Below are 9,847 nucleotides of genomic sequence, written 5' to 3'. Positions count from 1 at the left end.
TGGTATCCTCCTCAAAGGAATCCTTGACAGATACAGAGAAAGCTTTGGGAGAGTTTCATACTTCTTTGGTCAACTCTAAGAAGGCTAGAGAAACATTGCCTTCCAAGGTCAAGACAACTATCAGGAAACAAAAGCAAGACCGTTATAAGTAGGCCTTAATAGCTTGGTCAAGGTAATTTAGGAGCTTGATGCCTCTGTAAATGATGGCATAAACTCCGTTCATGCTACCTTTCAGAATACACTTAATCGAGTTGAGTGTTTTTGTCCTGACCTTAAGATCCCTTGGAAGTTTTTAAACCTGAAGAAGGTAGTTATGAATGAGGACCTAGTCAGTGATGATTAATGAGCCGTGTGGTTTTATTGATAAACACTTGGAATTTGTTTTGATCCCGACAATTGTAATAGAATTTCATAAAAATATCACGTTTTTTATTTCAAATGAATATATTCCTTTTGTTACATGGTTTGACTCACATGTTTTTCCTTTGCTTTGCTTTGTTCATTATTTAGCTTTGTGACTTTACTGGCCACATAGTCTTCCATGATTTTATTTCATCATGTGATCTTCAATGATTTTATTTCATCATATAATATTTCATGATATTATTTCATCATATAATCTTTAAGATTTTATTTCATCATATAATCATGTTTGTACCTCCGGCTAGAAGCTGGAGTATGCTTTGACGTCTCTAGGGACCGTGCCCTGCCAATGGTGAATTCCCCTTTCCTGCCCCCAGAAGAAGACCTAGTTTAATACCAATATATCTAGGTATCATGCGCCTACCCTATGAAGTGGCTAGATACTAAGAAATAGTGTTTTGACTGCGACTTCGTGCGCCTTATTTATCATGTATCTTGTTATTATCTTAAGAAAGACAACCATAAAATTTCAACAAAGCATTACCATTATTTATATCAAAATTATTACATTAGAGACTCATTTCTAATTCATATTTGGATAACTTGGGGAATCATGTTGTACTGATAATTATCCCGCTCATTCATGAAGGTTGTTTTCTCGATGTCTGATTCATACATGGGTATTTGGTTATATCTGGAGTAAGCATCCATGAATGACAAGAGTTTTGTAACTGAATGAGCTATCTACCAATTTGTCTATGTTCGGAAGTAGATACGAATATTTTGGGAACGCCCGATTAAGGTCGATGTAATCAGCACACATTATCCACTTTGACATTAGAAAGCCTTTTAGTGTATCTCACTTCAGAGATAAAGTTAGCATCAAGCAAACTCTAGACTGTCTTCATGGTTGCTTCAAACTTCTCGAGTGACTGTCGCCTTCTTCGTTGGGCCACATATAGTGCAAAAGGATCAATATTCAATTGATGGCATGTTATGCTCGGGTCTGTGCCTTGAATCTTACCAAGAGAAATTGAAAAGGGTCGGCATTTGCTATAAGACACCCAAAGAATCCCTTCATCACCATGGTCGGCAGATCAGTGTCTATACGGACAATGGTGTTGGGTTATCATCAAGTTGGACGGTCTCAAACTCACTGTCTAGAACCAGCGTTAATGTCTTCATCTTGAATCCTGTTGACAGACTAACTTGATCATCTTGTAGGATTTCGGCTTCTCGTATGTCAAGGTCTTCCATGCCAATTGTCTCACCAACATTTGTTTTCCTCCTCTTAGAAGAGACGACTGTCACGTGAGGGTCCTCTTGTTTATAACTTCTCTGTAAGAGACCGATATGTTTATGGTTCCACATGGACGAGTATAAGAGTCATTGAATGTCAAAAGATTCCTGATTTAGTATGACTTCAAATCTTTTATGCACAATACCAATCTCATGAAGACCCTGAGGTACATCAGGTCAAATGAGATTCTGTCATCAATGAAGATCCCATATACTGAGTGGTTGACTTTGACAGTGGTTATAACCAGCGAAAACGTCACATTAGAAGTTTCATCCACCTTTTCGTGGTCTCGAAACCTAGAATAAGATTATCTTCTTCTTGTCTTTCGAGTTTTGCTGACGATTTGAGTGAACGTCGCGGTGAAACACTTTTTTTACTAGAAGATCTGATACAAAATGAGTCAAGGACGAAGATAGGAGACGACCTAGATGCTGGAGAAGCTATGACATTTTTTATGGCATGATCAGAAATCATTTTATTCATTTGAGAGTAGTTGTTGATGTGATTCATGACTTTGAATTAGAAGGAAGCTGACTGTGAAAATTTGTACGGATCAGAAATCGATTTCCACATACAACACCACTGTTTTATTAAAAAATCATAAATGTTTGATAAAATGATGAAGTAGAGTCTTGATGTGGCAAATCAGATCTCCTACACAACGACGTGATATGATTTTATATGGAGTAAAAGACTGAAGAGTAATATGAATTATGAAAGATGGTTATAGACATCTCTTACTTTTCGACATGAAATGCAGGAGAACGTTCGATAACATCTAAAAGCAAACAACGACTTATTTAACTATATACTAGTATTTTTTAATGCTTTGATGAATTGAATTTGAATGGATGATTCTACCTTTTCTCTTTTTGGACATGTGGCCGTCCTATAATACAATACACCCTTAATAAAAAAAAGTATTGATTTTCTTAAACTAAAAGCAATTCTATCTAATCATAAATTTGTGATTACTATTTTGTTAATAAGAGAGACTAACGTGACTTTTTCTTGGACAAAATTAAAGAATAATGTGACTTGACCAACTAACCAACCAATTATTTATTTATTTATCTACATAATAAATTATATGATAAAGACGTGCCTATCCATTTTGCAAATTGACAAAACACTTCAACCTTTCACAAAACAAATTAATTATATTTGGAAATAAATCCATAAAACGTAAACGGCATAATTACAATCCGCGTTTAATCCACAATATCCACCGCCCAGTCCGGTAACCGGTCACCTCTCACCGCGTTCCCGTTGCCTTAAAAGTTCACAGACTCACCATAACCGAGTCACACTCCGATTCATGGACTCGTTCTTCTCCACTTCTCCATAGAAAATCACAAAATCATGATTTCCCATTTTGCCCCTCACCGTTTCTCTATCACTTCCGTCACCACAAAACCTTCTCTCATCGGCGCAAACCACACCTCTGCCAGATTCTGCTCTCGCTAGAATCTCAAAAACTATTTTCTCCTTTTTTCTTTCGATTTTATTCATTTTTTATAGAACTTTTCTGATTATTATTATTTTTTTCTGTAAAAAAAGTGCACAATTGTTTCGATGGAACCTACCGTAGGCAAGCACGGCTCGCTTCGGAATGTTCTGGTTCGGTTACTTCTCTTCGGCGTTTTCGTTGTTATTTTTCGGTTTGCTTACGTCATCACTATCGCCGGTGAAAACTGTAACGTAGGAGATTTCTGTTTCTTTTCATCGCCGGCGAAAATTAACGCCGCCGTCGCTGGATCTGGTTCCGGCGCTCTCTCCGTCCGATCCTCTGCCGAATTATCCACGCCGGAGCATCATGCAAGCAAAGAATGGATCACCGGCGTTCGGTTCTACTCATCGCTTTTCCAGAATATGATCGCCACGGGCGATCTTTCGCGGAAGGCGAAGTCGCTATGCGTCGATACACCGACCGGAAGGGATGTGTTGGCGTTGAAGGAGATTGGCGTTGAAGATGCTGTTGGAATCTCGAAGAAGGCGGTGAAGTCGTTGGTGAAATCCGGCGAAGGTCACCGGATTCCGTTTGGTAATAACACGTTTGATTTTGTGTTCTCCGGTGAGGGAGGTCTGGAGAGAACTACAAAGGCGTCGGAGTTCGCGTCCGAGATCGCGAGGACTCTGAAACCCAAAGGGTTTGCAGTGTTCCATGTAAATGCTAAAGACTCGTATAGTTACAATTCATTTGTTGATTTGTTTAGATTTTGTTGTGAAGTGGTGAAATTCCATGACATTCATGGTTTTGATTCGTCGATGCCGGTGATAAGAGAAATCTTCATGAAGAAAATTGATTATAGAAAAAGTGATTCTGGAATTGATTTGAATAGGAATCAGAAATGTTCTGTTGCAGGTTATAAAAGAGAGTTGGTTAAGAATGCTGAGGATTTGATTGTAGAAGAACCATTGAAGCCATGGATAACCCTAAAGAAGAATGTGAAGAACATAAAGTATGCACCTTCAATGGTTGATATAAGCTTTAAGAATAGGTATGTGTATGTTGATGTTGGAGCTAGAAGCTATGGTTCAAGCATTGGAAGCTGGTTTAAGAAACAGTATCCGAAACAGAATAAAACCTTTCATGTTTACGCGATAGAAGCCGATAAAACTTTTCATCAAGAGTATGCGACGAAAAAAGGGATAACTCTGTTGCCTTATGCTGCATGGGTTAGGAACGAAAGTTTGGTTTTTGAGATCAACAATGACCCGGGTGATAAAAAGAAAGAGAAAGCAGGGAGAGGAATGGGGAGGATCCAACCATTGGTATCACAAGGTGGCGCAGGTGGCGGTGTTCAGACGACACAAGGGTTTGATTTTGCTGAATGGTTGAAGAATTCGGTTACAATGAACGATTTTGTTGTGATGAAAATGGATGTGGAAGGTACGGAATTTGATTTGATTCCTAGATTGTTTGAAACCGGAGCTATTTGTTTGATTGATGAAATATTTCTAGAGTGTCATTACAATAGATGGCAGAGATGTTGTCCGGGACAAAGAAGTCCGAAGTATGAGAAAACATATGATCAGTGTTTGCAGCTTTTCAATTCTCTTAGACAAAGTGGTGTTCTTGTTCATCAATGGTTTTAGTGATAGAGTTATCTCATAGGTGAAATGCTGAAAATTCTTTACATTTTTATGTAGCATTCTTGTTTTACATTTACAATCTAATAGACAAATTTGCTCTTTTTTATAATGAATTTGTTTCCTTGTAACAATTGCAAGTGAAAAGGAAAATCAGCCCTTTACAATAATTTTATTTGTTACATATGATTTTTGCATTTTGAGAACTCTGCAACTGTGTTGTGTTAAAGTGGGATTGTATTAACCACATTTATAGGTAAATTGTATCCAATATCAAGAATCACAATGTAATTGTAATCATGCTTGAAGTTATGACCAATTTTGTAACTTGTGATTGCAGTTACAATTTAAAATTTGCTGTTTGGGCAAATTTGGTTAAAATTTGTTTGTGGTTTGTCAAAGCACATGGTTCTTTTATTTTCTTGTTGCTTAAAGCGCTATCTGTGAACATAGCTGCATGTGTTTTTCCTTTCTAACCTATGTAAATTAGGGCTTTTAGTATGCATCTCAAGTGGTTTATATGTTTTGAGTCTGCTATGAAACTAATCATCGGGACGACAATGAGACAGTTGGTTCTATTTATCGGAGATTGAGCTGTGACTTAGGTGGTCCGTCGACAATGAGAGAGTTGATTCTTTCTTATAGGAGATTGAGCTGCACAACCTAAATGATGGATGACTCCAGGAATCAAACTCTTCATCTTCACATAAGAAAGACATGTTATCAATTCTTCTCCAATACCATGTTGGGGCTAAACTAAAGGTAACTTTCAAACTTGAATTCTCCTATCTCTTAACCTATGTTTGGTTAAGTAGTTAGAATTGAAGATACTTGAAGATAGAATTTGTAACTTTTGAGTCTAGTGATGTTTACAGAATTTGTAACTTTTTTGAGTATAGGGATGTTTACGGTGAAATTTACCGTTCAATTCACTTTTCCAAACCTCGCCTATGATATAGGTTGTTACTTATATAAGAAGTTTGATGGATTAATCATTAATAGAAAGAAAGCAACATGTCATTAATAAGGCAGCCATTTGATGTGAGCAAGTACAACTGTTTTAATGGAGCGCTATTCCATTTCCAGCTATATGGTGGTTGTTGAAACGTGATTTTCTTTCTTTTTTTTCTTTGACTCAATAACGTGATTTTTTTTTCAACTTGAGTTTCTATGCATTTATTGATGACTAATAATGAGCATATGAAATGTCTAGACACATGCAAAACAAAACAATTTGATATTAATACTTTTTTTAAGCTGTCACTTCTTATAACCGAAACTGTTTTTTTGTTTGTTTTCTATTATAAGAAGACAATTATCAATTATGTACCTAAACTGAGTAAAAAACATCTAGTGTCGAATTATCTTCTAAATTCAACAAAGTTACTCTTAGAATGAAATTAGTTATTTTCAGTTATGAAGTCATTTTATTGTCGGTCAAATTCTACATCCAGGGATTAGAGTTCCAATCTAAATCAGTTTTATCAAAGTCTTCGAAATTAATGATCTGAATAGTAACAAAGAAATATAGCTTTTGTTAGTGGTAACTTCACCCCTTATATATCTTTGATAACAATTTACCGTACATTTGTATAATAAAATCTACCGTTGGATTGAAAATTATTATCATATAGATCATTTATGTGAGAAAATTTCCAAAATAATAATTAATTGTATGATTATATTATTTGAATTTATAATATAAATATAAATATAAATATTATATTCAAAGTTTTAATATTTCAATTGTATGGTCTATAGTAATTATTATTGGTCTAAAGTGTCATTTAATTGATTTCCTTTCTTTTAGGAGTAGTTGCAACGAATAAACAAATATTTGCTATTCTTATGCGAAACGTTGTTACTAAGTTGCAATTGGAATAGTGCCATGCCTTCTCTAAGAGTTGATACTGTTTCATAACAGACGTGATTTTCAATATAAATTTCAGGTTATGGTCACGGTGGGAAAACACAAAAAAAAACCAATCTCAATTAATTTCTCATTCTAAATCATCTTTCTCTTCTCTAATGCATGAGAGCAATTGAAAGAAACATTCTTCTGTAAAATATTATCAACAGATACGCTTAGAGAGATTGTGCAATTCTCTTTAAGGATTCCAAAGTATCCTGTAGGAAATTCGCCGGTAACTCCTTTTGCATCCAATATAGAAAGATTGGTGGGGGTGAATTGTTCCTTAAGCTTAGTGTAAAACTACATGCTTTGGAAGTTTATCGTGCAAATTAATTTCTCTGTTTCAACTCCATTTGTTCTTAGTTTTGCAGCAACACCAAAACTTAAAAGGCTCTAACAATCTTAAGGAACAATTTTTTTCATATTCAATGGCTGCTTCACTAAAAGAGATGACTTATGACTTTGTGAAATTAGAGAAATTCGATGGAGGGAATTTTATTCGTTGGCAGAAAAAAATGAAATTTCTTCTCACAACACTGAAGGTGGTGTATGTCCTTAACATTCCAAAACCGGAAGAAAAAGAAGATGAAACAATTGCTGAAACTAGAGAGAGACAAAAGTGGGACAATGATGATTATATATGCATGGGACACATCCTCAACGGTATGTGGGATTTGTTGTTCGACATTTATCAGAGCAGTAACTCCGCAAAAGAGTTATGGGAAAAATTGGAATCAAGATACATGCAAGAGGACGCTACAAGAAGTTTCTTGTTTCTCAATTTAATAATTATAAAATGATAGATGGTAGGTCTGTTATGGAACAAATGCATGAAATTGAACGTATTCTCAATAATTACAAACAACATAATATGCACATGGATGAAACTATAATTGTATCCTCCATAATAGATAAACTTCCTCCTTCTTGGAAAGATTTTAAAAGAACCATGAAGCATAAGAAGGAGGATATTTCTCTTGAACAATTGGGTAATCACCTTCGTTTAGAAGAAGAGTATCGAAAACAAGATGATACTAAAAGTCAATTTACTCAAGAGAAGGTCCATGTGATGGAGGAAGGAAATTCAAGCAAACATTCCAATAAAAGAAAATGAGATTTCAAAAATTCTCATGAAAACCACAAAGGTTATAACAACCTAAAGAAAAAGAAAGGAACTTGTTATCATTGTGGAAATCCAGGACACTTTAAACATGAGTGCAGGTTCTTAAAGAAAAAGAACAAAGATAAGAATTCAAGTGCAATAAAAGAAAATCTTGTTGCTGTTATTTCTGAAATCAACATGATAGAAGATGTTAATTCTTGGTGGATAGACTCTGGTGCTACTCGTCATGTGTGCAAAAATAAAAAACTATTCAAGACCATTAATGAAGAAGATGGTAGTGTTTTGTACATGGGAAATGCTTCTACTGTCCAAGTCAAAGGAAAAGGATTGGTAGAGATTGAATTCACATCTGGAAAAATACTCACTCTTAAAGATGTATTCTATGTTCCTGAAGTTAGGAAAAACTTGATTTATGTACCTTTACTTAATAAGTATGGTTTCAAATCTGTATCTGAGGGAGATAAATTTATTCTCTCCAAATGGGGAATGTTTGTGGGGAAAGGTTATCTTTGTGAGAATATGTTCATGTGTAATATTGTTAATAATAATAATAATAATGTGATTTCTGCTTATACTGTTGAGTCTTGTGATTTATGGCATATGCGACTAGGACATGTTAATTTTAGTAAATTAAAAGACATGATGAAATCAAGTTTAATTCCTAATTTTGATATAAACTTAAATTCTTGTACCACATGCATGTTAACTAAAATTACAAGACAACCTTTTAAGAGAGTTGAAAGAAATTCTAAAGTATTAGATTTAATTCATTCCGATGTATGTGATTTACATGGTTGGCCTACTATTGGTGGTAAAAAATATTTTGTCACTTTCGTTGATGATTGCACTAGATTTTGTTATGTTTATTTAATGCACTCTAAAGATGAAGTTTTAGAAAAATTCAAAATTTTTAAAGCTCAAGTAGAACTCCAACATGAAACTTTTATTAAATATTTTAGGAGTGATAGAGGGGGAGAATTCTATCATCCTAATTATTTTGAGTCCACTGGTATTATACATCAAATAACTGCATCCTATTCCCCACAACAAAATGGGATAGCAGAAAGGAAAAATGGGGTGTTAGAAGAAATTGTGAATGCCATGTTATCATATTCTGGTTTATCCAAAGGATATTTGGGTGAAGCCATGCTAACTGCATGTTATATACTGAATAGAGTTCCTAATAAAAGGAACAAGATAACCCCATATGAACTCTGGAAGAAAAGAAAACCAAATCTTAAATATTTAAAAGTTTGGGGTTGTAGAGCAATTGTTAAGGTGCCTGAACCAAAAAGAAAGAAATAGGGAGAAAGAGGAATTGAATGTGTATTTCTGGGCTATGCTGAAAACAGCAAAGCATACAGATTCATGGTTATTGAATCCAATGACTCATATCCTATTAATACCGTGATTGAGTCACGAGATGCAATTTTTCAAGAAAGTAGATTTACCTCAATTCAAAATTGCAAAGACAATGTTCATTATGATGTTCAAAGTCTAGAAAATAATGTATCAAATAATGATATGTTGGGATGTTCAGAACCTAGAAAAAGTAAAAGAATCCGAAAAGTAAAAAATTATGGATCAGACTTCTTCATGTTCCTTGTAGAAGGAAATAATGATTCTATAAATCGTTATGGACCAATTTGCTATAACCTAGAGAATGACCCAGAAACATTTGAAGAGGCAATAAAATCTCAAGATTCAGCCTTTTGGAAAGAAGCCATCCAAGAGGAAATGGACTCGATTATGGGTAATAAAACCTGGAAATTAGTAGATCTCCCACCAGGGTCAAAACCCATAGGTTGTAAATGGATCTTTAAAAGGAAAATGAAAGTTGATGGTACCATTGAAAAATTCAAAGCTAGACTTGTCGCTAAAGGATTTACACAAAAAGAAGGAATTGATTATTTTGATACTTATGCACCTGTTGCAAGAATTGCATCAATTAGAGTGCTTATGGCACTCGCTTCCATCTATAAATTTGTCATTCATCAAATGGATGTTAAAATTGCTTTCCTAAATGGAGAATTGGATGAAGAGGTGTATATGAAAC

General features: G+C 34.8%; 1 protein-coding gene across 1 annotated transcript; it reads left to right on the top strand.

Moving 5' to 3' along the window:
- Positions 1–2,824: 2,824 nt before the first annotated feature.
- LOC127107767 (uncharacterized) lies at positions 2,825–4,868 on the top strand. Its single transcript, XM_051045090.1, has one exon. The coding sequence runs from the start codon at positions 3,239–3,241 to the stop codon at positions 4,760–4,762; it is 1,524 nt and encodes a 507-aa protein (XP_050901047.1). The 5' UTR covers positions 2,825–3,238; the 3' UTR covers positions 4,763–4,868.
- The last annotated feature ends 4,979 nt before the right edge of the window (positions 4,869–9,847 follow it).

This window comes from Lathyrus oleraceus, chromosome 7 (assembly GCF_024323335.1).
Source record: "Lathyrus oleraceus cultivar Zhongwan6 chromosome 7, CAAS_Psat_ZW6_1.0, whole genome shotgun sequence".
Lineage (NCBI taxonomy): Eukaryota > Viridiplantae > Streptophyta > Magnoliopsida > Fabales > Fabaceae > Lathyrus > Lathyrus oleraceus.
The sequence above is the reverse complement of the archived record's forward strand: the minus strand, read 5'-3'. Positions and strand labels throughout refer to the sequence as shown.

Bases quoted from the DNA above. Each gene is read 5' to 3' on its own strand.
- LOC127107767 (XM_051045090.1), top strand. From the start codon at position 3,239: ATGGAACCTACCGTAGGCAAGCACGGCTCGCTTCGGAATGTTCTGGTT.